General features: G+C 42.5%; 1 protein-coding gene across 2 annotated transcripts in view; it reads right to left on the bottom strand.

The window, feature by feature from the left end:
• The window catches only part of ngfra (nerve growth factor receptor a (TNFR superfamily, member 16)), a 131,752-nt gene that overhangs the window by 23,129 nt on the left and 80,785 nt on the right, over nt 1-27,838 (bottom strand). For both annotated transcript variants that reach the window (XM_061981321.1, XM_061981320.1), the window contains exon 4: nt 4,375-4,621. In XM_061981321.1, the coding sequence (XP_061837305.1) occupies nt 4,375-4,621 (247 nt within the window). The remainder of the gene's footprint in view (nt 1-4,374; nt 4,622-27,838) is intronic.

The following is a 27,838-nucleotide window of genomic DNA, read 5'->3' as shown; positions in this document are numbered from 1 at the left end:
AAATATTATTATCAAGGCTTAGGTCAGGCTGATTACAAAACACCAATCAAATATACTGCAAAAGAAGTGTGTCATAAAAACTGATGAAAAATGTATTTACATACAATTAGGCAAGGCTAAAATAAATACAATCTAACTAAATTAGTGAATAACTATCTTATGTTTCCTAAATAAACTGTCAATGAAATTAAAGTACAGATGAACATACAGCTTCAACACTTTAGTTGTATTTTTTGCGCTTAAGAAACTTCTCTATGACTTTAGCTCCAGACTTCTTCTGTTTGTTTGATATTGTCATTACTGCCACACGTGGTGGAAAAGTGTATTACAAAAAAGTACCGCTGCGGCCCATACGGGACCCCAGCTATATATAGATATATATATATATATATATATTTATTTATTTTTTTTATTTTTTTTTTTTTTTGGCTGCCCAACAACAGGCTTTATGGTTGAGAAACACTTTGCTAATACATGTTGACTTTCCAAGAAACAGTCATTATGCTTTTGTGTGCGTGCGTGTGTGTGTGTGTGTGTGTGTGTGTGTGTGTGTGTGTGTGTGTGTGTGTGTGTGTGTGTGTGTCCCGGTTCGCACTTGGCACATAAATATAGCACTGTTATGTGCCCCGGGTTTCAAATAATCAATGTTTCTTAACGTGCGCTCAAATGTGTTCTTGACACTGCATCAATGCGAGTGTGTGTGTGTGTGTGTGTGTGTGTGTGTGTGTGTATATATGTGTGTGTGTGTGTGTGTGTATTTCTGTCCTTCTTGAGACATCAACAAGGACAAGTACACAAGTGAGGACCGAAATCATGGTCCCAATACAGAAAACCATTGCATCTACAAGAAAGCCAAATACTAGAGTCCGTGAACATTGCTCCAAAGTCAGGATTTTTTGTTGATTTAATGTGCATACAAGAGTGAACATTGACAGGTGCAAAGGCAGCAATATATGATAAAACAAGATGGCAGCTAAAGAAGGACTTCCCTATTCATCCCCGAAAAAACCCGCCAGGTGAACAGCTGATTTTACGACTTCCGGTGCCGACGTAAGACAACCCATATGTGACCATAGGATGAACAAATACACTATGCTACTAAGACTATAGTGCAGTGGTTCTTAACCTTATGGAGGTACCGAACCCCACCAGTTTCATAAGCGCATTCACCGAACCCTTCTTTAGTGAAAAATAAAATGTTGTTTTTTTCGAATTCAAGACAAAGTTATATGTTTTTGGTAACACTTTAGTATGGGGAACATATTCTAAGTAACAAAGACTTAATTTAGAGTGTTTTGGTTAGGGTTAGGGTTAGGGTTAGAGGGTTAGGGTTATAATAAGGCCATGCCGAATAAGGCATTAATAAGTACTTAATAATGACTAGTTAAGAGCCAATATGTTACTAATTTGCATGTTAATAAGCAACTAATTAATGGTGAATATGTTCCCCATACTAAAGTGTTACCATGTTTTTTTACTGATGCACAAAATGAACCGTGCATGAACATCACCTTGTTCAAAGAACAAAACCAACACAGTGCATAAACTCACAACAAATTACACACCTGCAAATCAGTCTGACTTCTGCTGTTGCCGTATCCGTAATACACCGATAGGGAGAACTTTTTATTTAGACAATGAGTCGGGTGTGTCTTGACCTCCGCCAAACCCCTGAGCCCGACTCACCGAACCCCTAGGGTTCCATCGAACCCAGGTTAAGAACCACTGCTATAGAGGCATTAACAGTTAGCTTCTACAGCCGGGTTGCCCAAAGTGCGGCACAGGAGCCGTCTGTGGTCCGTTTGTCATCTGCCTTAAGCACAATACAAAAAAACAAAAGAGATCTCATTTGCACCCCCTGGTGGTGACATTTTTCAAATTGACCGTGTGTCGGTTTTAAAAGTGCTCCCCCTCTGGTCAACATATGAAATAACAAGTGTGTGTAAGAAATTGAAATGCGCCCCCTTTGGCCAAAATTAATTAAAAAAAATCTAAATAAATATGTACCGTATTTTTCGGACTATAAGTCGCAGTTTTTTTCATAGTTTGGCCGGGCTCCAGTGCGACTTATTTATGTTTTTTTTCCTTTTGTATTATGCATTTTGGGCAGGTGCGACTTATACTGCGGTGCGACTTATACTCCGAAAAATACGGTATGTATAGACATCCTTTTATAATTAGAGATGTCCGATAAATGCGTTCAAATTTAATATCAGAAATTATCGGTATCGTTTTTTGTTTTTTGTTTTTTTTATTATTTAATCAACATACAATACACAAGATACACTTACAATTAGTGCACCAACCCAAAAAACCTTCCTCCCCCATTCTCATTCTCATTCACACAAAAGGGTTGTTTCTTTCTGTTATTAATATTGTGGTTCCTACATTATATATCAATATATATCAATACAGTCTGCAAGGGATACAGTCCGTAAGCACACATGATTGGTCCACTAATAGAACTAACCTTTAACAGTTAATTTGACTCATTTTCATTAATTACTAGTTTCTATGTAACTGTTTTTATATTGTTTTACTTTCTTTTTTTATTCAAGAAAATGTTTTTAATTTATTTATCTTATTTTATTTTATAAAAAAATGTTTTAAAGTGCCTTATCTTCACCATACCGGGTTGTCCAAATTAAGCATAATAATGTGTTAATTCCACGACTGTATATACCGGTTGATATCGGTATCGGTAATTAAAGAGTTGGACAATATCGGAATATCGGATATCGGCAAAAAGCCATTATCGGACATCCCTAGATATAATTTGAAGTAAATAGTGAAGATTAAAAAACTATTACAAACAACAAATACAAATTAAAGCTGCAAGCAGCGTTGTTCGGGCCCGCGTATTTGGCAGGTGCTAGTCCTAAGTGTCCCAATACTTTTGTCTACTTTTAGTCTGAAGTGTCCCAAGACTTTTGTGTAGTGTACCTACCTTGTCTGCATTGTGTGGGCACGTTGGTGCTTCCTGCTTTTAAGCAGCCATCTTAAAAAACCAGCACCGCAGCAGCATGAGTGCAGCGGGTCTTTGAAGGGTCATAAAATCAAAACCGGAGCACTTAATTAAAAAGCGCTTCTGTTGTTGTATTCACAAGGGGTCAATCTCTCTCCTGTGTTAGTTTGAAGGCGAAACGACAAACGCGCTCAGAGGAGTTCGTTTTTGAAGGAAGGTGACCGGTTTTTACAAAAAAATTGTTTTGAAGGGGGAATAGCAAACTTCCTGTAGATTTTTCCTGGGGGTTGTCAATTAATGGAATGTAGGTCTAAGTGAGACCTACATAGAGGTTTTTGTTTCATGTCTCTCCGACTTTCCCAGTGGGAGTTACAGGCAGTTTGGTAATTTTTTTCTTCCGAGGCGCAGTTTTTTGTCCGTTTTATTCAAAAATTGCTGTACAGCGCAATTTTTAGATTTGGGGTTAGGTTTTTTCATTATATCACAGTTTTAGCCAGTCCTGATATCTGTGTTGAGTTTGGTGAGTTTTGAAGCATGTTAAGGGGGTCAAATAGCAGCTCAAAGAGGCAAAAGTGACTGTTTTTAGTACTTTTTTGTCTTGAAGGGGGAATTGCCAACTTCCTGTTGATTTTAGCCCGAAGACATACAATTAAAGACATACAATTATGAGAACTAGGTCTAAGTCAGACCTACATAGAGGATTTTGTTTCATATTTTTCCAACCTTCCTAGTGGGAGTTACAGGCAGTCTAGTTTTTTTTTTTCCTAGGGGGCGCTAGAGCGCAATTTTGAGTTTTGAAGTTTGGTTCTTTGATAAAAAGTTTTGCCGTATATTACTGATGTGTGTGTAAAATTTGGTGAGTTTTGAAGCATGTTAAGGGGGTGAAAGTAGTGCGCAAAGCTGCGGAAGAATAATAATAATAAGAAAGAAAAAACGATCGAATAACAATAGGTCCTTATGTCCCATTGCATAAGGACTCCCTGTGGGAGTCCTTTTGCAATGGGCCATGGCGGGCCCTAATAAATAAATAAAAGCTTACCTTTTTTATATTTACATAGTATTTATATATTATTAATGTTGTAAATACACATCTTTATATATCTAAAAAGGGAGGTCCTAAAGAGGTAGGCATTTTTCGGAGGTCTCAAGAAGGTAACACATACAAGAGTGTTTGTGTAAGTGTTTTTTTTGTGTGTGTGTGTGTGTGTGTGTGTGGGTGCGTGCGTGAAAGTGTGTGTTAATGTGTGGGTGACCTCCATAATGCACTTTGCTCAGAGAGTGTTGCGCTTTGTTATGTGTGTTTTTTTTATTTTTTATTCACACTGAAAGGCTGTCCGCGATTGTGGTTCAGCTCCCGCAGCCCGAGGCGTTGCGTTTAGTCACCCTTTGCGTGTGTCGTCGCCACTGACCTCTTAAAAACAACGTACGCCACCAGGCCCACAAGCACCACGGCCGCCAGGATGGAGCAGGAGATAGGGATGAGGTTCTCGTTGAGGCCGCGGCCCAGGTAGCGCGGCGAGCCGGCGCTGGCCGTGGTAGTCTCGTCTCCAGGCGGCGGGCCTTCGGAGCCGTCGGGGAGGAAGTAGTCGCTGAAGGTGGACGACGTCGGATCAGTCTCGAAGGAGGTTGACGGGAAGTAGGTGGGCAGGAGAGGGTCTGCAAGGAGGAGACATAAGGTTTAGTGGCCATTTTGCATTCTAGGCACAACCAGCAGATGGCGCTGTGGTGGAAAATGGAACTTCTATGAGGAACTGTTATGTCATCGGTTGGGCCATTTCTGTTTGTTTTTTCATTTGACCACTGGGGGCAGTATTGAGCTGGCATATGCAGTACGTGCCGCAGTGACAGCTTGAGTAACGGTGGGTCACATGATTTTTACCGCTCGTTGGTGTCCGCCCTGAGATCGGTACACTTTAAAAATGGGACCCATTACCTCCCTGCTTGGCTCTCAGCATCAAGGGTTGGAATTGGGGGTTAAATCACCAAAAATGATTCCCGGGCGCGGCCACCGCTGCTGCCCACTGCTCCCCTCACCTCCCAGGTGGTGATCAAGGGTGATGGGTCAAATGCAGAGAATAATTTCGCCACACCTAGTGTGTGTGTGATAGAGATGCGCGGTTTGCGGACACAACCGCGGAGTCCGCGGATTATCCGCGGGTCGGGCGGTTGAAATAAAAAAAAATTAGATTTTATCCGCGGGTCGGGCGGTTGAAATAAAAAAAAAAGATTTTAAATAGATTCAGTCGGGTGGCAGTTAAACCAATTCGGAAATACAGTGGGGCAAAAAAAGTATTTAGTCAGCCACCAATTGTGCAAGTTCTCTAACTTAAAATGATGACAGAGGTCTGTAATTTTCATCATAGGTACACTTCAACTGTGAGGGACAGAATATGAAAAAACAATCCAGGAATTCACATTGTAGGAATTTTAAAGAATTTATTTGTAAATTATGGTGGAAAATAAGTATTTGGTCACTTCAAACAAGGAAGATCTCTGGCTCTCACAGACCTGTAACTTCTTCTTTAAGAAGCTCTTCTGTCCTCCACTTGTTACCTGTATTAATGGCACCTGTTTGAACTTGTTATCTGTATAAAAGACACCTGTCCACAGCCTCAAACAGTCAGACTCCAAACTCCACTATGGCCAAGACCAAAGAGCTGTCAAAGGACACTAGGAAAAGAATTGTAGACCTGCACCAGACTGTGAAGAGTGAATCTACAATAGGCAAGCAGCTTGGTGTGAAAAAATCAACTGTGGGAGCAATTATCAGAAAATGGAAGACATACAAGACCACCGATAATATCCTTTGATCTGGGGCTCCACGCAAGATCTCATCCCGTGGGTTCAAAATGATCATGAGAACAGTGAGCAAAAATCCCAGAACCACACGGGGGGACCTGGAGAATGACCTGCAGAGAGCTGGGACCAAAGTAACAAAGGTTACCATCAGTAACACACTATGCCGACAGGGAAACAAATCCTGCAGTGCCAGACGTGTCCCCCTGCTTAAGCCAGTGCATGTCCAGGCCCGCCTGAAGTTTGCCAGAGAGCACATGGATGATACAGCAGAGGATTGGGAGAATGTCATGTGGTCAGATGAAACCAAAATATAACTTTTTGGTATAAACTCAACTCGTCGTGTTTGGAGGAAGAAGAATACTGAGTTGCATCCCAAGAACACCATACCTACTGTGAAGCATGGGGGTGGAAACATCATGCTTTGGGGCTGTTTTTCTGCTAAGGGGACAGGCCGACTGATCCGTGTTAAGGAAAGAATGAATGGGGCCATGTATCGCGAGATTTTGAGCCAAAACCTCCTTCCATCAGTGAGAGCTTTGAAGATGAAACGTGGCTGGGTCTTCCAGCATGACAATGATCCCAAACACACCGCCCGGGCAACGAAGGAGTGGCTCAGTAAGAAGCATTTGAAAGTCCTGGAGTGGCCTAGCCAGTCTCCAGACCTCAACCCCATAGAAAATCTGTGGAGGGAGTTGAAAGTCCGTGTTGCTCGGCGACAGCCCCAAAACATCACTGCTCTCGAGAAGATCTGCATGGAGGAATGGGCCAAAATACCAGCTACTGTGTGTGCAAACCTGGTAAAGACCTATAGTAATCGTTTGACCTCTGTAATATAACCTTTGTTGGCAATAACAAAGTATTGAGTTGAATTTTTGTTATTGACCAAATACTTATTTTCCACCATAATTTACAAATAAATTCTTTAAAATTCCTACAATGTGAATTCCTGGATTTTTTTTCACATTCTGTCTCTCACAGTTGAAGTGTACCTATGATGAAAATTACAGACCTCTGTCATCATTTTAAGTGGGAGAACTTGCACAATTGGTGGCTGACTAAATACTTTTTTGCCCCACTGTATATATACATAGTTAAATGTTACCCACATACGAAAAACGAGCAGCACTCTTTGAAACAGGCAATTATTTTTCATCAGGCACCTGCAGCACGCCACAACAGAAGAAGAAGAAAAAAAAAGATGGCAACGCCGGCAGCAAACGTGGTACGCGACAAAAACTAAAAAAGGGAATACTAAAGACCAGGGGAAAAAAAGGCCAGAAAAGTTCAGCATGGACTCGTTTTTATGAGGTTGTAAATCAGGATGATAGTAATGCTGGCTACGTGATTTGCAAGAGCTGCGACGCTGTTTATGTCTACGACAGTCACAAAACCGGGACATCTAACATGGTGCATCACATTTGTGCAAAACCCCGAACCTCCACAAACACCCTGAGCATGAGCAGTTTCGTCCACCGTGATCCCAGAAGAGTGCCACAGGATGTTAAAACAAGGCTTACAGATGCATGTGTGAACGCAGCTGCCTGCAGCAGTTTTAGTGGCGCGAGCGCGCTCGGAGGTGCGCTCAGCGCGGCTCCCAGATGATTGCGCACTGGTGTGCGTCTGGGCCGTGACAGCGTGGCACGCATTGAATGTCTCTGCTGCATTGGATCAGTCTCCTTTCTTTAACAGGCAAAAGCTTTATAACCTCACTAATGCCTTGCATCGTCTATATTAGATATATAACAACAGGCGGGTGCGGGCGGGTGCGGTTTTGATAAAATGTTAGTTCGGGTGGATGGCGGATGGGTGACGACTTTTGTGATGCGGTTGCGGATGAAATAATTGCCTATCCGCGCATCTCTAGTGTGTGACAATCATTGGTACTTTAACTTTAACTTTTTAACTTTACATGGTGTTGTACTCGCGCTAATACATGCAAATTATGCAGTCGAAATGATTCCCCAGCGCGGCCACCGCTGCTGCTCACTGCTCCCCTCACCTCCCAGGGGGTGGAACAAGGGGATGGGTCAAAGGCAGAGGGTAATTTCACCATACCTAGTGTGTGTGTGACTATCAGTGGCACTTTAACTTTAACTCTTTACTGCTCAAACGACACAATTGTCGTCCTTCTACATACCATCTTAGTCCAGGGGTGTCCAAAGTGCGGCCCACAGCTATTTTTTTAACGGCATATTCTAAAAATGCTATTAAAAAAAAAAAATTAAATATAAAAAAGTGGAATAAAACAGCAAACAGGTGAAATGTAACGAGAAAAAGTTGCAATGTTTACTCTAATAACACAAAGGTGCCACAGTCTGGTTTTTTTAATTTTCATTAAAGCTGTCATTGCTCAAAAAATAATAATAAATCAAAATCAATGTGGTTATCACATATTGATCTATTCAAGGCTCCAAGTACTTTGCATCAAACAATACTTTGACATTTTTTGGGAGGAAACATTCTGCATATTTTGTGTGTTTGCCATATAAAAACTAAGTTTTCTTTGACAAAATGGGCATACAATGTTTTTTTTTTTTTTTTAAACATAAACAAGGTATCCGTGGGGTCTTAAAAAGTCAAAAAAAAAAAAGTCTTGAATCCAATAATTTGAATTTAAGGCCTGAAAATGTCAAACCTTCTAAAATCTCATAAAAGGTCTTGAATATGATTTTGAAAGGTCTTAAAACGTTGACAAAAGGGTCTTAAAAAAAGTCCTAAAAAGTCTTAAATATGACATGTTGAAACCTGCAGAGACCCTGATAAAAAAAAAATGTATAGAAACGTATAATCGACAGATAGCTCTGAAGTTGATCTAGAAATGTAACTATTGAAAGGAAAAATAATAATAATGTATGACTTGTTTTTTTGACTTTTGAGTTGCCAAGAAATTTAGGGGGATTTTTTTTATTTTTTTATTGTCATTGTTCAAAAAATAATAAATAATTGAATTCAATGTTGTTAAGAAATATTGACCTAGTAGTTCACATCAAATATTCCACTTTGAATTATTTGGGGGGGGGGGGGATTATTGCATATTTTTTGTGTTTGCCATACAAAACAGGGTTTTTGCTGACAAAAAGGTAATATATATCGACAGATAGACCGGACATTTAAGCTTTGCATAAAAACAAAACATAATCGATAGATGGGCAGATATACTTTTATTCATCCCACAAATTAAATAGCTGCAGAGCAGGATTTTACATACAGTAATAGAAGTAAAATATAATGAAAAACTAAAAATGAGTCATAAATAATATATTTTGTGCATTAATGATTGCACTTATTTTTTTACCATTTTTTATGACTGAGCCTCTTTCAGGTCCCCGGGACTAAATTTGAAGGGAGCTCTAAAGCGTAAAATAAATATTTAGATTGTATTAGTCTTGAAAATTAAAAACATCAAAATGGCCCCAGCATGCTGATTTTTTTTTTCAGTGTGCAGCCCTCAGTGGAAAAAGTTTGGACACCCCTGCCTAAGACCTACTTCCTAGTTTACACATATTCATATATTTATTCTAGCTTTATTTATCCAGGGTACGACAGTTAATAACCTATTTTCATTTGCAATGCTGACCCAACAAAGAGGCATCATTTCCATGTAAGATATGTTGAAGTGTGATGATAGTCTCTCATTTACCAACAAGAATTAGCGTTAAAGCTCGCTCTCAATAATTCTTTTAAATATTTTTAACACATGGGGTTAAATGTGTAGAAACATAAATTATTGTTTAAGATGGGCAAACACTTGTCAAGCGTAAAATGAACATGGAGCATATCTGCAAAGTTGTAATTAAGTTAAAGTTAAAGTACCACTGATAGTCACACGCACACACACACACACACACACACACACACACACACACACACACACACACACACTAGGTGTGGTGAAATTACTCTCTGCGTTTGACCCATCTCTTTGTTCCACCCCCTGGAAGGTGAGAGGAGCAGTGAGCAGCAACGGTGGCCACGCTCGGGAATCATTTTGGTGATTTAACCAATTATAATTTCTTATTACTATTATTAATTATGCTTTTACTGCCATCGAGTGTGCGCGTGATCTCCGAATAGGAGAGGGCGTCCCTAACGTGACCGATGTTTAGTTTAGTCTAGCAATAAATGTGTCACGATCCAACATGACAGTTTGGACTTTGTTAGTTATTTTCCGGTGTTTTGTGTCATTTCCTGTCCTGGTGCTTCTACTTTTTTACTTTTAATGTTGTAGTTCCTGTTTAGTTCCTGTAGGGTTTGCTGTTCTGTTGTCGGATTTTCTCTTTGCCAAACATCACCTCTTTATTGGCAATCATCTTTCACTTTTTTGCCGAACATCACCTCTTTATTGGCAATCATCTTTCACTTCTTTGCCAAACATCACCTCTTTATTGGCAATCATCTTTCACTTCTTTGCCAAACATCACCTCTTTATTGGCAATCATCTTTCACTTCTTTGCCGAACATCACCTCTTTATTGGCAATCATCTTTCACTTCTTTGCCAAACATCACCTCTTTATTGGCAATCATCTTTCACTTCTTTGCCAAACATCACCTCTTTATTGGCAATCATCTTTCACTTCTTTGCCAAACATCACCTCTTTATTGGCAATCATCTTTCACTTCTTTGCCAAACATCACCTCTTTATTGGCAATCATCTTTCACTTCTTTGCCAAACATCACCTCTTTATTGGCAATCATCTTTCACTTCTTTGCCAAACATCACCTTTTTATTGGCAATCATCTTTCACTTCTTTGCCGAACATCACCTCTTTATTGGCAATCATCTTTCATTTCTTTGCCGAACATCACCTCTTTATTGGCAATCATCTTTCACTTCTTTGCCAAACATCACCTCTTTATTGGCAATCATCTTTCCTTTCTTTGCCGAACATCACCTCTTTATTGGCAATCATCTTTCATTTCTTTGTGCACCTGTTTTTAATTGGAAATTAGGCCTATTAAATTCCTTCAGGTTCACATGTCGGGTGCTAGACCAGCTCGGTGGCCTTGTGGTTAGAGTGTCCGCCCTGAGTTCGAACCCTTGCCGAGTCATACCAAAGACTACAAAAAATGGGACCCATTGCCTCCCTGCTTGGCACTCATGCATCAAAGGTTGGAATTAAAGTTAAAGTTAAAGTGAAAGTACCAATGATTGTCACACACACACACTAGGTGTGGCGAGATTATTCTCTGCATTTGACCCATCACCCTTGATCACCCCCTGGGAGGTGAGGGGAGCAGTGGGCAGCAGCGGTGGCCGCGCCCGGGAATCATTTTGGTGATTATTTGGGGTTAAATCACTAAATGATTCCCGCACGCTGCTGCTCACTGCTCCCCTCACCTTCCAGGGGGTGAACATGGGGATGGGTCAAATGCAGAGGACAGATTTCACCACACCTAGTGGTACTTTAACTTTAGATTATTGTATAGTGTACTTTGCTGCCAGTACAATCTCTAGACCCCAGTGTGATTAAATGATTGTACCTGCACTTCGCCTACCGTCTCTGCATCTTGGGATCACTTAAACAGCAAAATGACCTGTGCAAACACGTGAAATAACCGTGACAAATTAGTTTTAACGTTAAGCTCGCTACTTTAGGTGTTTATGGATTTTAGAGCGTATTTTCTGGAATGTAAAGAACGTTCTTGAAGGAGGGAGACCGTATATGTTGTAGTATTGCTGGTATTCCTAAAACCACAAGAAGAAGATGAGTCTTTTCTTGGGATGAAACATTGCCAAATCTTTTTTGGCAGCGCATTAATGGCAGCTGTTATTCACTTTTGGTTCTGATGTTGCACAAAGGAAGTGTTTCTCAATAATCCCACACACACACACACATACACACACACACACACACACACACACACACACACACACGCACAGAGAATCTAGTTCTTGTGTGATTGCAGCATGACATTAGGACCCTATAGATTCATAGATGGTCCAAATAGGGGGAAGCAGAGAATGTTCTGAGCCACTGGATGAGTCTGGTTCCTGTCATCTCAGCGCCTAGAGAGAATAGTCATTTCATAAATTGTTCCCCCTGTTTTTTCACCCCCTCAATTAATGACTGGCCGCGGCAGTTTCCACGGTCATCGAGCGTTAACGTCGGCCGCGCTGGAGCTGTCAGACCCGCTGGCGAGTCCTTCCCCCCGTTAGGGCTCCATCCTGCCAGAACCCCGCGGAACAAGCCGGGAGAATATGCAGCAGCGTGTCATTCCCAGCGGAGCGTCAGAGCTGCTCCTCATTAGCTCCAGAGCCGCAGCGGGCGGGATTAACCCCGTGAAAACCTCCCCGAGGCTTCCTTCAAAGCCAGCGAGTGTGACGCGCCGACCCCCGACTCTTGACAGGTCGTTCCGCTTCAACGCCTTTTGGATCGATAACGCCAGACACGGATTAAATAAAGTTGGGTTTTATCCTGTGAATTCTTAGGCCTGTTTCGTCCAATAAAGCTCGTGTTACCTCCCCCAAGGAGGTGAGGGTTTCTCCCTTCTCGTGTCCATTAGAGACTTTTAATGTCGGACTCAATTAGGGGAGTACTCCTTATGTTTTTTTCCCTATCAAAAAACATGTAAAAGACATGTGTGGCACCCCCTATGGCGGGGGTCAGCAACCCGCGGCTGTACAGCCACATGTGGCTCTTTAGCGGCGCCCTGGTGGCTCCATGGAGCTTTTTCAAAAATGTATGGAAATTAGAGATGTCTGATAATGGCTTTTTTGCCGATATTCCGATATTGTCCAACTCTTAATTACCGATTCCGATATTAACCGATACCGATATATAGAGTCGTGGAATTAACACATTATTATGCCTAATTTTGTTGTTATGCCTCGCTGGATGCATTAAACAATGTAACAAGGTTTTCCAAAATAAATCAACTCAAGTTATGGAAAAAAAAATGCCAACATGGCACTGCCATATTTATTATTGAAGTCACAAAGTGCATCATTTTTTTAAACATGCCTCACAACAGCAGCTTGGAATTTGGGACATGCTCTCCTTGAGAGAGCATGAGGAGGTTGAGGTGGGCGTGGTTGGGGGGGCGGGGGGTGTATATTGTAGCATCCCGGAAGAGTTAGTGCTGCAAGGGGTTCTGGGTATTTGTTCTGTTGTGTTTATGTTGTGTCACGGTGCGGATGTTCTCCCGAAATGTGTTTGTCATTCTTGTTTGGTGTGGGTTCACAGTGTGGCGTATATTTGTAACAGTGTTAAGGTTGTTTATACGGCCACCCTCAGTGTGACCTGTGTGGCTGTTGACCAAGTATGCTTGCATTCACTTGTGTGTGTGAAAAGCCGCCGTAGATATTATGTGACTGGGCCGGCACGCCCCCAACATTGTTGTCTGGGTGGAAATCGGGAGAAATTCGGGAGAATGGTTGCCCCGGGAGATTTTCGGGAGGGACACTGAAATTCGGGAGTCTCCCGGGAAAATCGGGAGGGTTGGCAAGTATGACTGGGAGACGCAACTGCTCTGTACTTCTCCCTACGTCAGTGTACCACTCCGTACAGCGGCGTTTTAAAAAGTCATACATTTTACTTTTTGAAACCGATACTGATAATTTCCGATATTACATTTTAAAGCATTTATCGTCCGATAATATCGGCAGTCCGATCTTATCGGACATCTCTAATGGAAATGGAGTTGTGGAGGTGGGGGGGGGGACGGGGGGGGGGGGGGGGGGTGTATATTGTAGCGTCCCGGAAGAGTGAGTGCTGCAAGGGGTTCTGGGTATTTGTCCTGTTGTGTTTATGTTGTGTTACAATGCGGATGTTCTCCCGAAATGTGTTTGCCATTCTTGTTTGGTGTGAGTTCACAGTGTGGCGCATATTTGTAACAGTGTTAAAGTTGTTTATACGGCCACCCTCAGTGTGACCTGTACGGCTGTTGACCAAGTATGCTTTGCATTCACTTGTGTGTGTGAAAAGCCGTAGATATTATGTGATTGGGCCGGCACGCAAAGGCAGTGCCTTTAAGGTTTATTGGCGCTCTGTACCTCTCCCTATGTCCGTGTACACAGCGGCGTTTTAAAAAGTCATACATTTTACATTTTGAAACCGATACTGATCATTTCCGATATTACATTTTAAAGTATTTATCGGCCGATAATATCGGCAGTCCGATATTATCGGACACACCTAGATGTAACCAAAGGCAAAGTTATCAGTGGTCAAACACAGGCAGTTGCCTCTCATAAAAAAACGATAAATACCAAGAGCAGACTTACCACTGGGCAAACACAGGTAGTTGCCACTCATAAATCATATCGGTATTGGTTGATATCGGAATCGGTAATTAAGAGTTGGACAATATCAGAATATCGGATATCGGCAAAAAAGCCATTATCGGACATCTCTAGTTACATCTTGCGGGTGATGTCTGTAGCATCTGATTCGGTTGCTTCCAAGCCTTGGTGGAGGTCTTTCAGGGCGCTCCTATTAGTTCTGTTCAGGTTGTGTCACATGACGCATGGATGGCGATGTTGTCGAGCTTGCAAACAAACAATGGACGCTGAAATGTGCGCTTGGTTAAATGTCCTCTGATGTGGGCGCCAATACCATCTGTCTCCTCCTCTGCTTTCACTCAACGTTTGTCCTCACACGGCGTTTTTCGCGCACGCATAAGCTCCGCCCTTGGACAACGTAAAAAAAACACAAAAAAAACGGGAAGTGTTTGCCGGCGGTGACGGGGCATCTTCCTTCTTCCTCTGAGAGCCAGGATCGCTTTACAGAAATGTTAGAAAATATCTTTCACAGACAGAGCGGCACTGCTCAGGAATCATGCGCGCGTCTATTTAAAGCTATTGATCCAGGACCGGCGGAAGAGAAACACGCCGCGTGCATTTGATGACCTTTCCTGCGGCGTGTAGTCGGGTTTCCTACGCTACGCCGTGCATCACCCTGCTAATGCACGGCCTAATGGCCAAACTCAGGCTTGCAAATGGAATAAAGTGTGACTTAAAGGTGTCCTTTTCTGCTCGGTGCATCCATGCAGCTTTAACAGAGCCAAGAACAGTCTTCAAAGAGCGTTTCAGATTATTGATCCACCCTCCATTGTTTAGATGGAAATACAGTAAAGGTAACTGTTTAAGCCTGGAACAGATCAAGTGTACAGACAATGTTTTAAGGAAGATTTGACCTTCTTTACTGTCATAAAAGTGCAAGGAGAAGAGTACCAGACCTCCGCCTGGCCCTAACCTCTTAAGTTCAAGTTAAAGTCCCAACGATAGTCACACACACACACACACACTCGGTGTGGTGAAATTAACCTCTGCATTTGACCCGTCCCCTTGTTCACCCCCTCGGAGGTGAGGGGAGCAGTGAGCGGCAGCAGTGGCCACGCTCTGAATCATTTTTTGAGATTTAACCCCCAATTCCAACCTTGGTGCCAAGCAAATCAAATCAAATCAAATCAACTTTATTTATAAAGCACATTTAAAATTCACCACAGGGGTAGCCAAAGTGCTGTACAATGAGCAGGTTAAAAGATAAAACGAGTACCGAGCAAACACAACACAACACAAACAGAACACGATAAAAAATAAATAATTAAAATAGAATTAATAAAAACATAAAAACATAAAAACAGGATCACAGCAGGTGTATTATGGGGCGCCATTGCAGGATGGATATCACTCAGTGTTAAAAGCCATGGAATAAAAGTATGTTTTTAAGAGAGATTTAAAAACAGGAAGAGAGGAGGCTTGTCTAACACTCAGGGGTAGGTCGTTCCAGAGCTTGGGAGCAGCAACGGCGAAAGCTCTGTCACCTCTAAGCTTCAGCCTTGTGTCAGGGACCGTCAACAGCAGCTGATCGGCTGATCTTAAGGATCGGGTGGGGCAGTAAGGCTGAAGGAGGTCGGAGAGATAGGTTGGCGCGAGGTTGTTTAGACATTTAAAAACAAATAAAAGGAGTTTAAAATGTATTCGGTAACGCACAGGGAGCCAGTGAAGGGACGCTAAAATAGGGGTGATGTGCTCACGTCTGCGGGTCTGTGTTAGCAGACGAGCAGCAGAGTTCTGCACGAGCTGCAGGGGGGCGAGGGAGGCCTGGCTAATGCCAACATACAGGGCATTACAATAATCAAGACGAGTCGAGATAAAAGCGTGGATTAATTTCTCAAGATCATGTCTTGATAGAAGCGGTTTCACTTTCGCTATTTGGCGTAATTGATAAAAGCTTTTTTGAACGACGCTGCTGATTTGTTTTTCGAATTTAAAATCTGAGTCAAACTTTACCCCCAGGTTTGTGACAGAGTCGCTGAGATACGGGGTCAGAGTGCCGAGGTCAACGTTGGGGGAGGGAGAGCGACTTGGACCGAACAACATAACTTCTGTTTTATCTTCATTTAGGCTCAGGAAGTTAGCTGAAAGCCAGACTTTGATGTCGTGCAGGCAGTCAATAAGACGTTGAACCGTGTTATTTTGTGCCATGGGAAAATAAATCTGGCAATCATCGGCATAAAAATGAAATGCAATACTGTACTTCCTAAAAATAGAACCAAAGGGGAGAAGGTAAAGCGCAAATAAAATTGGGGCAAGGATTGAGCCCTGGGGGACCCCATGTGGTAAAGGAGCTGTGGACGACATAAAACTGTCTACTTTTACACAAAAACTCCTGTCGGTTAGGTACGACCGGAACCAGTTGAGGGCGACGCCCTTAATGCCCACACAGTTCTCAAGACGAGTGATTAAGGTGGCGTGGTCGACGGTGTGGAACGCAGCAGACAGATCTAAAAGCACCAGGACAACATATTTACCAGAATCAGTGGACAGGAGGATATCGTTCAAAACTTTTAGAAGCGCTGACTCTGTGCTGTGGAGGGCTTTAAAACCGGACTGGAACAGCTCAGTGATACCATTATCCTCTAAGAAGGGCAACAACTGACTGTAGACAACCTTCTCTAATATTTTGGAAATGTATGGAAGATTAGAGATAGGTCTAAAGTTAGAGAGGAGAGAGGGGTCGAGGTTGGGTTTTTTAAGTAGAGGTCGTACCACTGCATGTTTAAACTCTACTGGAACTATTCCAGAAGAGAGGCTACTATTGATAATGTTAAGGACACTTGATCCAATAGTAGCAAGTACCTCCAATTGACTTAGTTGTGATTTCCCTTTCTGCATGAAAGTTTAAAATGAGCATATATTAACGCAGTATGAAGAAGAATGTTTTAATGTAGACACATAGAATCATCATACTGCTGTGATTATATGTATCAAGTGTTCATTCAAGGCGAAGGCAAATTATGGAGATATACAGGTAAAAGCCAGTAAATTAGAATATTTTGAAAAACTTGATTTATTTCAGTAATTGCATTCAAAAGGTGTAACTTGTACATTATATTTATTCATTGCACACAGACTGATGCATTCAAATGTTTATTTCATTTAATTTTGATGATTTGAAGTGGCAACTAATGAAAATCCAAAATTCCGTGTGTCACAAAATTAGAATATTACTTAAGGCTAATACAAAAAAGGGATTTTTAGAAATGTTGGCCAACTGAAAAGTATGAAAATGAAAAATATGAGCATGTACAATACTCAATACTTGGTTGGAGCTCCTTTTGCCTCAATTACTGCGTTAATGCGGCGTGGCATGGAGTCGATGAGTTTCTGGCACTGCTCAGGTGTTATGAGAGCCCAGGTTGCTCTGATAGTGGCCTTCAACTCTTCTGCGTTTTTGGGTCTGGCATTCTGCATCTTCCTTTTCACAATACCCCACAGATTTTCTATGGGGCTAAGGTCAGGGGAGTTGGCGGGCCAATTTAGAACAGAAATACCATGGTCCGTAAACCAGGCACGGGTAGATTTTGCGCTGTGTGCAGGCGCCAAGTCCTGTTGGAACTTGAAATCTCCATCTCCATAGAGCAGGTCAGCAGCAGGAAGCATGAAGTGCTCTAAAACTTGCTGGTAGACGGCTGCGTTGACCCTGGATCTCAGGAAACAGAGTGGACCGACACCAGCAGATGACATGGCACCCCAAACCATCACCCAACCATGCAAATTTTGCATTTCCTTTGGAAATCGAGGTCCCAGAGTCTGGAGGAAGACAGGAGAGGCACAGGATCCACGTTGCCTGAAGTCTAGTGTAAAGTTTCCACCATCAGTGATATCGAGATATTAAAAAAAGGCCATATCGCCCAGCCCTAACTGATACCCAATAACAATATCCGATCAAGACACCTTTATAACGTGCAAGCTTTGAGGTGTTGGAATGCTAAGGTAAACCGCAACCCTCATGAGAGAAGCTAAAGTGTAGCGTATGACGTCTTGCAAAGCTGCTTTACACGTCTCTTCTTCAGCAGCCATGTTGTATCAAACATGGCTGGCTGCGCTCCAGGAGGCCTGCATGCTTCCACAACTTCATCGGTCTTCGGAGCGCTCGTTAAAAAAACAAAACTTCATTAGCAGGGTGTGGACGCGAGTCCACGTCTCCTCGGCTCCGGTGATGAGACGAGCGCACAATGACGTCTTTATCAGCGGCGAGAACACTCTCCCCTCTGTGGCTCATCGGACGTGTCCGACCAGGGAGTCAGGGAGGCGCGCTTTCTTCCTTTCCAGGGGGGCGGCGGCCTTGCGGGACAGAGGAGGGGAGTGTTTCCCTGGGGGTGCTGATGAACAGAGGAGCTGCTGTCAAGTTTTCTAATTAGCTGCGCTCATCGAATGGACGCCGGCCAAAAGGGAGGCGAGAGCGAGATGAAGAGTGAAAGTTCTGGAAAGAAAATAGCACCTGCGTAGCTGGGAGTGCATGGACAAAAGTATTTAGACGCGCCTCTTAATCTGTTAACCAGAGGTGTGGACTCGAGTCACATGACTTGGACTCGAGTCAGACTCGAGTCATGAATTTGATGACTTTAGACTCGACTTGACAAAATGTAAAAAGACTTGCAACTCGACTTAGACTTTAACATCAATGACTTGTGACTTCACTTGGACTTGAGCCTTTTGAATTGACATGACTTGACATGACTTGCTACTTTCCCCAAAACCCAAAGATGAAAAAGTTATTCGGGAGCGCTCCGTATTTTTCATTGTGTACTTGTCTATCAGCGTTGCGTGTGTCAGCTGGTGTGCTCTCAGTACAACAGCCAATCAAATTAGATCTACTTTGTTTTCATCACACAGCATTCATCCAATCAAATTGCAGGACAACCAACGAAGAAGACATGTCCAAACCACACGCCAGTGAACAAAAAATGATACCTAAAATAATTTTGTTTGGGTATAAAAATTACGAGGTGGTCAACACAAAACGGTTTGCAGTATGCAACACATGCGGTTCGAAAATTACTGATGGAGAGGCAACAACTTCCAACTTCGTCCGGCATTTGAAGTTGCACAAAGAACGGTAAGTTTTGAATGTAAGATAACGTTTATTGGCTAAGTAACGTGACTTTTATTTGCTGTGTAGTTAAATCAGTGAGGCTGTAAACTCACTGCTAACGTTATAACGTTATTGCAAACACGGGAATCTGTTGCAGTTCACTACCTTATTCATACTTTTTGTTCAGTGATTTTTTTCAAGCAGGGTTACGTTAGTCAATATATCACACGTAACGTTAGACGGCGGTCAGCAGCACCGCGTATTTTAGCCACCTAAAAAAAGACAAAAATAGTAAAATAAAGGTCAGTTAAAATGTATACTATATTATGAATATGTGTACCGTTTTAGCTAGCTTTCTGACATACTGTTGGTTGTTTACCTCAGTGGTCCCCAACCACCGGGCCGCGGCCCGGTACTGGTCCGTGGATCGATTGGTATCGGGCCGCACAACAAATAATTTTTTTTTCTTTTTCTTTTTTCATTAAATCAACATAAAAAACACAAGATACACTTACAAGTAGTGCGCCAACCCAAAACAACTCTCTCCCCCCTTTTGTTCTGGGCATTGAACATGAAGACTCTTCCTTCACTGTTCCGAGTGGCCATGAGAGTCTTGGCAGTGCCTGCCTCCAGTGCTCCAGTGGAGCGAGTTTTCAGCCATGGTGGCATCATACTACGCCCCCATCGTGCACAAATGACTGACAGACTCTTGGCTAATTTGGTCTTTTGCAAATGCAATGCAGCATAGGGCCCTGACATATAAAAAGTAAAACTTTTTTGTTATGTTCACGTATATGTCATGTTTTTTCAATGTTAACACTTTTGTACAAATAAGTACATTTGCACTTTATTTTTCAATGTGTTTGTTCTGTATAGGAATGAGTTAATGTTTAAAATGACTGGTTAATAGTGCTATTATAAAGTGCAATGTCAGCACAATTTTCTTTCCTGCAATTTAAAATGCACTTGTTTTAATAAATAAATACAGCGTTTGAAAAGCATACACAATCTGTGTTAATATATTAGTCTGTGGTTAAAAGGACTTGAAAGGACTCGAAACTCAAAATGCAGGACTTAGGACTTGACTTGAGACTTTCCAGTCTTGACTTTGGACTTGACTCGGGGCTTGCCTGTCTTGACTCGGGACTTGACTCGGACTTGAGGGCAAAGACTTGAGACTTACTTACTTGTGACTTGCAAAACAATGACTTGGTCCCACCTCTGCTGTTAACCAATCAATAATTGGATTTATCCTAATTCTTCTTTTTGGTGTGTCAGTCAGCCACAAATCCCCAGCAAACGAAAGTTAAGTCCAGCTGAGCTTTCAGCTCATTGTACAGCTGGCTCTTAAAGGGGAACATTATCACCAGACCTATGTAAGCGTCAATATATACCTTGATGTTGCAGAAAAAAGACCATATATTTTTTTAACCGATTTCCGAACTCTAAATGGGTGAATTTTGGCGAATTAAACGCCTTTCTATTATTCGCTCTCGGAGCGATGACGTCACAACGTGACGTCACATCGGGAAGCAATCCGCCATTTTCTCAAACACATCATCGTCGGTGTGTTGTCGGAGGGTGTAACAACACGAAGAGGGACGGATTCAAGTTGCACCAGTGGCCCAAAGATGCCAAAGTGGCAAGAAATTGGACGAAATTTACTTATGCCACCGAAGATGATCAAGAGAAGAATATCGACCCTAGCTTCCCTGGCCTGCTGACATCAACTCCAAAACTGGACGGATCAGCTTTCAGGAAAAGAGAGCGGATGAGGGTATGTCTACAGAATATATTAATTGATGAAAACTTTATTCATTACTCGCGGTTTTACGTAAATTATTATACATAAACTGTGTTTACCAATTATTTAGCTTAAAAACATTTATTTTTTTCAATCATTCGAGTACAGTCGGGTAGTCTTGTGTAATGCAGTATTTTGTGTCTATTTAGGTATGGTTAACCTGAGTGAAGTCTCCCCATTATTTTGTTACAGGTGTTACAGGTTGTTATGGTATGTCTACAGAATATATTAATTGATGAAAATTGGTCTGTCTGCACTCTCAAAGTGCATGTTGTTGCCAAATGTATTTCATATGCTGTAAACCTAGTTCATAGTTGTTAGTTTCCTTTAATGCCAAACAAACACATACCAATCGATGGTTAGGAGGCGATCGCCGAATTCGTCCTCGCTTTCTCCCGTGTCGCTGGCTGTCGTGTCGTTTTCGTCGGTTTCGCTTGCATACGGTTCAAACCGATATGGCTCAATAGCTTCAGTTTCTGCTTTTTGCAGATGATTTGGTCCTGATGGCTTCATCTGGCCAGGATCTTCAGCTCTCACTGGATCGGTTCGCAGCTGAGTGTGAAGCGACTGGGATGAGAATCAGCACCTCCAAGTCCGAGTCCATGGTTCTCGCCCGGAAAAGGGTGGAGTGCCATCTCCGGGTTGGGGAGGAGATCTTGCCCCAAGTGGAGGAGTTCAAGTACCTCGGAGTCTTGTTCACGAGTGAGGGAAGAGTGGATCGTGAGATCGACAGGCGGATCGGTGCGGCGTCTTCAGTAATGCGGACGCTGTATCGATCCGTTGTGGTGAAGAAGGAGCTGAGCCGGAAGGCAAAGCTCTCAATTTACCGGTCGATCTATGTTCCCATCCTCACCTATGGTCATGAGCTTTGGGTTATGACCGAAAGGACAAGATCACGGGTACAAGCGGCCGAAATGAGTTTCCTCCGCCGGGTGGCGGGGCTCTCCCTTAGAGATAGGGTGAGAAGCTCTGTCATCCGGGGGGAGCTCAAAGTAAAGCCGCTGCTCCTCCGCATCGAGAGGAGCCAGATGAGGTGGTTCGGGCATCTGGTCAGGATGCCACCCGAGCGCCTCCCTAAGGAGGTGTTTAGGGCATGTCCGACCGGTAGGAGGCCACGAGGAAGACCCAGGACACGTTGGGAAGACTATGTCTCCCGGCTGGCCTGGGAACGCCTCGGGATCCCCCGGGAGGAGCTGGACGAAGTGGCTGGGGAGAGGGAAGTCTGGGCTTCCCTGCTTAGGCTGCTGCCCCCGCGACCCGACCTCGGATAAGCGGAAGAAGATGGATGGATGGATGGATGGCTTCAGTTTCTTCTTCAATTTGGTTTTCGCTACCTGCCTCCACACTACAACCATCCGTTTCAATACATGCGTAATCTGTTGAATCGCTTAAGCCGCTGAAATCCGAGTCTGAATCCGAGCTAATGTCGCTATACCTTGCTGTTCTATCCGCCATGTTTGTTTATATTGGTATCACTATGTGACGTCACAGGAAAATGGACGGGTGTATATAACGATGGTTAAAATCAGGCACTTTGAAGCTTTTTTTAGGGATATTGCGTGATGGGTAAAATTTTGAAAAAAACTTTGAAAAATAAAATAAGCCACTGGGAACTGATTTTTAATTGTTTTAACCCTTCTGAAATTGTGATGAATAAATAAATGATAAATGGGTTGTACTTGTATAGCGCTTTTCTACCTTCAAGGTACTCAAAGCGCTTTGACACTACTTCCACATTTACCCATTCACACACACATTCACACACTGATGGAGGGAGCTGCCATGCAAGGCGCTAACCAGCACCCATCAGGAGCAAGGGTGAAGTGTCTTGCTCAGGACACAACGGACATGACGAGGTTGGTACTAGGTGGGGATTGAACCAGGGACCCTCGGGTTGCGCACGGCCACTCTCCCACTGCGCCACGATAATGTTCCCCTTTAAGACTTAGACTTAGACTTGGATTTCCTTTTTATTGTCATTCGAATTTGAACTTTACAGTACAGATAAGAACAAAATTTTGTTGCATTAGCTCATGGTAGTGCAGGATAAAAAATCAATAAGGTGCATATATAAATAAATAGATTACTGTACAGATAAATACATTGCACTTTTGCCATACTTGCCAACCTTGACACCTCCGATTTCAGGAGGTAGGGGGTGGAGGGGGGGACGTTGTTGGGGGCGTGGTTAAGAGGGGAGGAGTATATTGACAGCCAGAATTCACCAAGTCAAGTATTTCATATATATATCCTGAAAATATGCAAACAAAACTGTGTTTAGATAATTGATACTTCAAACTTGCATAAATAAATATTAAGGAATATAACATAACTTGGCTTCTGAGAGCTTCAAAATGTCATGAATAAAATGCTAAAGTTGTTGATAAACAAGCAATTATTTTAATAATTAAATATGGTCATTTTAAATTAATTATTATGATCATTTAAAATTAATTGTGTCAAATATGTTTGTTTTAATGTATAATTCACAAGGAGTCAGAACAAATACAAATAAAAATACAATTAATTTTTAGCAAAATATAGTAAAAATGTATTTAATTTTTTTTTTTTTTTAAATGAATAAATATATTTATTTTTAGGTAAGATAAACAGAACAATACAACGTATCTCTAGTCTGGATGATTTAGTTCTTGTCACCCTGTCGTCCTCCCGTCAATCGGGAGATTTTCGGGAGAAAATTTGTCCCGGGAGGTTTTCGGGAGAGGCGCTGAATTTCGGAGTCTCCCGGAAAATTCGGGAGGGTTGGCAAGTATGACTTTTGCATATGCGTCCACGTTTATGGATGTATGTTATATTGTCTTTATATTCCGGCGAGTTAATGCATCTTTGGGTGGAATTGAGGGGATTATTATGATGCATTCAAGAGTCTTACGGCCTGAGGGAAGAAGCTGTTGCAGAACCTGGAGGTTCTGCTACCTAGGCTGCGGAGCCTCTTTCTAGAGTCCAGCAGTGAAAACAGTCCTTGGTGGGGCTGGGAGGAGTCTCTGCAGATTTTCTGAGCCCTGGTCAGGCAGCGGCTTTTTGCGATCTCCGAGATAGGAGGAAGAGGAGTCCTGATGATCTTTTCCGCCGTCCTCACCACTCTCTGGAGAGACTTCCAGTCTGAGGGACTGCAGGTTCCAGTCCAGACAGAGAGGCTGTTGGTCAGTAGGCTCTCTATAGTGCCTCTGTAGAATGTGGTGAGAACGGGGGGAGGGAGGTGAGGTTTGCGTCAAGTACCACCGCACTTAACATGCTAAAGCTTACTCTTTATCCGGGTTTCGGCACTAACCTAACAGTGGTTATCTGCTCAGTCCAGCCTTGGTCTTGAACGGGCGACCACAAACCCCTAGCAATTGAGAGTTATGTCCCGCAGTGCTCGGCTGAGCTTTCAGCTCATTGTACAGCGCGGGTCTTAAGGCATTGGGAAGTGAGGTTTGCGCAATGTACCACCACGCAGCCACTCAACCCGCTAAAGCTCGCTTTTATTCGGGTTTCGGCACCAATGAAACAGTGGTTACCTGCTCAGTACAGCCCTGGGTTCGAACCAGCGACCAAATATCCCCAGGGAATGAGTGTTAAGTCCAGCAGGCTGAACTTTAAAAAGTGGTATGGTGTTCCTGTTAGAACACTGACCATAGATTTTACGGTAAAAAACAAACAAACTGGAAGTTAAATTGCCAGAATTTAATACAAACTTGATGGTGGTTTTCACACAGAAATATATATTTTTAAATCACGGCAAAATCGGGGCGAATTAGCTGCCCGTTTTGTACCATAAAATATCTGGTCAGTGTTGTTACATTAAAACCTCTTTTTTTTAAATGCACAGCCGCTACACTCAGCCCCCTAAAACTCACTCTCGTCCTGGGTTTCGGCACCAACCTAACAGTGGTTATCTGCTAAGTCTGGCCCTGGGCTCGAACCAGAAACGACAAATCCCACAGAACTAGAGTTAAGCCCATGACTTTCAGCTCGTAGCCTAGCAGTGCTTGTCTCTCATTCGCTGGGATTTGTGGTTGCTGGTTCGAACCCCGAGCCAGACTGAGCAGATTACCACAGTTACGTTGGTGCCGAAACCCCGGATGAGAGTGAACTTAGGGGGCGCAGTGGTAGTACGTTGTGAAAATCTCACTTCCCGATGCCTTAAGAGCCGTGCTGTGCAATGAGCTGGAAGCCCAGCCTTGCGCTGCTGGACTTAATTCTCATTGGTTGGGGATTTGTGGTCGCTGGTTCAAGCCCAGGGCTTCTCAACAGCCTTTTCGATTGAATCTAGATGCTAATAAAAAAAAAAAAGTGTGTGTATGGCAGAAGTTGTGTGTGTGTGTGTGTGTGTGTGTGTTGATAGAGGTCACTCAGCGAAACGTGAGCCCCAGTCACAAAAATCCCATGACGCCAATTGATCCATCATCCTCATCACGGAGTGGCTTCAGAGCGCCATCTTCCTCTACCTCTTCCTTAACCGTGCCGTGATTGACAGCTGGAAGGACGCAGCCTCACTTCCTCGTCAGGCTCTTCGTTTGTCGTCCACTTCAAAGGTCACATATTAATGTGTTTTTTAATCAATTTTCATCAATCTTCTCAATTTGTCTCAGAGGTACCAAGTGGTGTGTTGTCCAACGTCTTGCCTGGATGCTGGAATTTAGACCGTTTTTAAAAGTACTTTCAGTAAGTCCCTATGGGAACGTGCCGTTTTGTGTGCGTGTGTGTGTGTGTGTGTGTGTGTGTGTGTGTGTGTGTGTGTGTGTGTGTGTGTGTGTGTGTGTGTGTGTGTGTGTGTGTGTGTGTGTGTGTGTGTGTGTGTGTGTGTGTGTGGCTTTAATGCTAATGAGCTATGTGTGTTTCTCCATAAAGCGCTATTTTTTTGTACTTTATCCACGCTTTATCTTGATCACCAGGGTTTTTCAATTTGTTAGTTTGTGTGTTCGTCCGTCTTTTTTTTGTTGGCGTATTTTCCCGAAACTTTTAAAAAACGTCCAAAATGGGATAAGAATCAATTGATTAGATTTTAGGCCTGATCAGAATAATTTCTACTTTTTTTACCTTACGTTTACATTACTTGGGTCAAAGTCTGTGTGTGTGTGTGTGTGTGTGTGTGTGTGTGTGTGTGTGTGTGTGTGTGTGTGTGTGTGTGTGTGTGTGTGTGTGTGTGTGTGTGTGTGTGTGTGTGTGTGTGTGTGTGTGTGTGTGTGTGTGTGTGTGTATAAAATCCCCTGAAGAGCAGGGAATATATATATATATATATATATATATATATATATATATATATATATATATATATATATATATATGTCTTAATAAGGTTATCCAAAAAATAGTGCTCGATACCGTAGTAGAGCGCAATATATGTATGTGTGGGGAAAAAAAAATCACAAGACTATTTCATCTCTACAGGCCTGTTTCATGAGGGGGGGTACCCTCAATCGTCAGGAGATTTTAATGGGAGCATTCGCATACCATGGTTTATATAGGGCACAGAGTGGGTGGGTACAGGCTGGCCTAGGGGCGTGGTGATTGGCTCATGTGTTACCTAGGAGGTGTTTCCGTCTATGGCGGCATGTTGTTACAATTTCGCTGCGCTTGTTGAGGGATGACAGGTCTGGACGGTAAATAATAAACAGTTTCTCTTTCAAGCATAGGTTGCATCTTTTATTACCACTATTGTAAGGTGTGCTGGATGCAAGAATTTGCCATGTTATTGAATATTCAACATTATTGTCTTTGAGGTCCCAAATGTGTTTGCTGAGTTCTGTGGTATTTCGCAGGTTTTTGTTCCTGAAAGAAGCCTTGTGGTTGTTCCATCTGGTTTTGAATTCACCCTCGGTTAATCCTACATATGTGTCGGATGTGTTAATGTCCTTGCGTATTACCTTAGATTGGTAGACAACTGATGTTTGAATATTCAATAACATGGCAAATTCTTGCATCCAGCACACCTTACAATAGTGGTAATAAAAGATGCAACCTATGCTTGAAAGAGAAACTGTTTATTATTTACCGTCCAGACCTGTCATCCCTCAACAAGCGCAGCGAAATTGTAACAACATGCCGCCATAGACGGAAACACCTCCTAGGTAACACATGAGCCAATCACCACGCCCCTAGGCCAGCCTGTACCCACCCACTCTGTGCCCTATATAAACCATGGTATGCGAATGCTCCCATTAAAATCTCCTGACGATTGAGGGTACCCCCCCTCATGAAACAGGCCTGTAGAGATGAAATAGTCTTGTGATTTTTTTTCCCCACACATACATATATATATATATATATATATATATATATATATATATATATATATATATATATATATATATATATATATATATGTGTGTGTACGTTTGGTCAGGAAACATATATATATATCTATATATATATATATATATATATATATATATATATATATATATATATATATATATATATATATATATATATATATACACTATATTGCCAAATGTATTTGGCCACCCATCCAAATGATGAATGAGAATCAGGTGTCCTAATCACTTGGCCCAGCCACAGGTGTATAAAATCAAGTACTTAGGCATGGAGACTGTTTCTACAAATATTTGTGAAAGAATGGGCAGCTCTCAGTGATTTCCAGCGTGGAACTGTCATAGGATGCCACCTGTGCTACAAATCCAGTCGTGAAATTTCCTCGCTCCTAAATATTCCAAAGTCAACTTCATTATAAGAAAAGTGAAGAATTTGGGAACCACAGCAACTCAGCCACAAAGTGGTAGGCCACGTAAACTGACAGAGGGGGGTCAGCGTATGCTGAAGCGCATAGTGCAAAGACTTTCTGCACAGTCAGTTGCTACAGAGCTCCAAACTTCATGTGACCTTCCAATTAGCCCACGTACAGTACGCAGAGAGCTTCATGGAATGGGTTTCCATGGCCGAGCAGCTGAATCTAAGCCATACATCACCAAGTCCAATGCAA

Source organism: Nerophis lumbriciformis, linkage group LG24, assembly GCF_033978685.3.
Source record: "Nerophis lumbriciformis linkage group LG24, RoL_Nlum_v2.1, whole genome shotgun sequence".
Taxonomy (NCBI): Eukaryota; Metazoa; Chordata; class Actinopteri; order Syngnathiformes; family Syngnathidae; genus Nerophis; species Nerophis lumbriciformis.
Note: the sequence above shows the minus strand (reverse complement) of the source record. Positions and strands in the feature narration are given on the sequence as shown.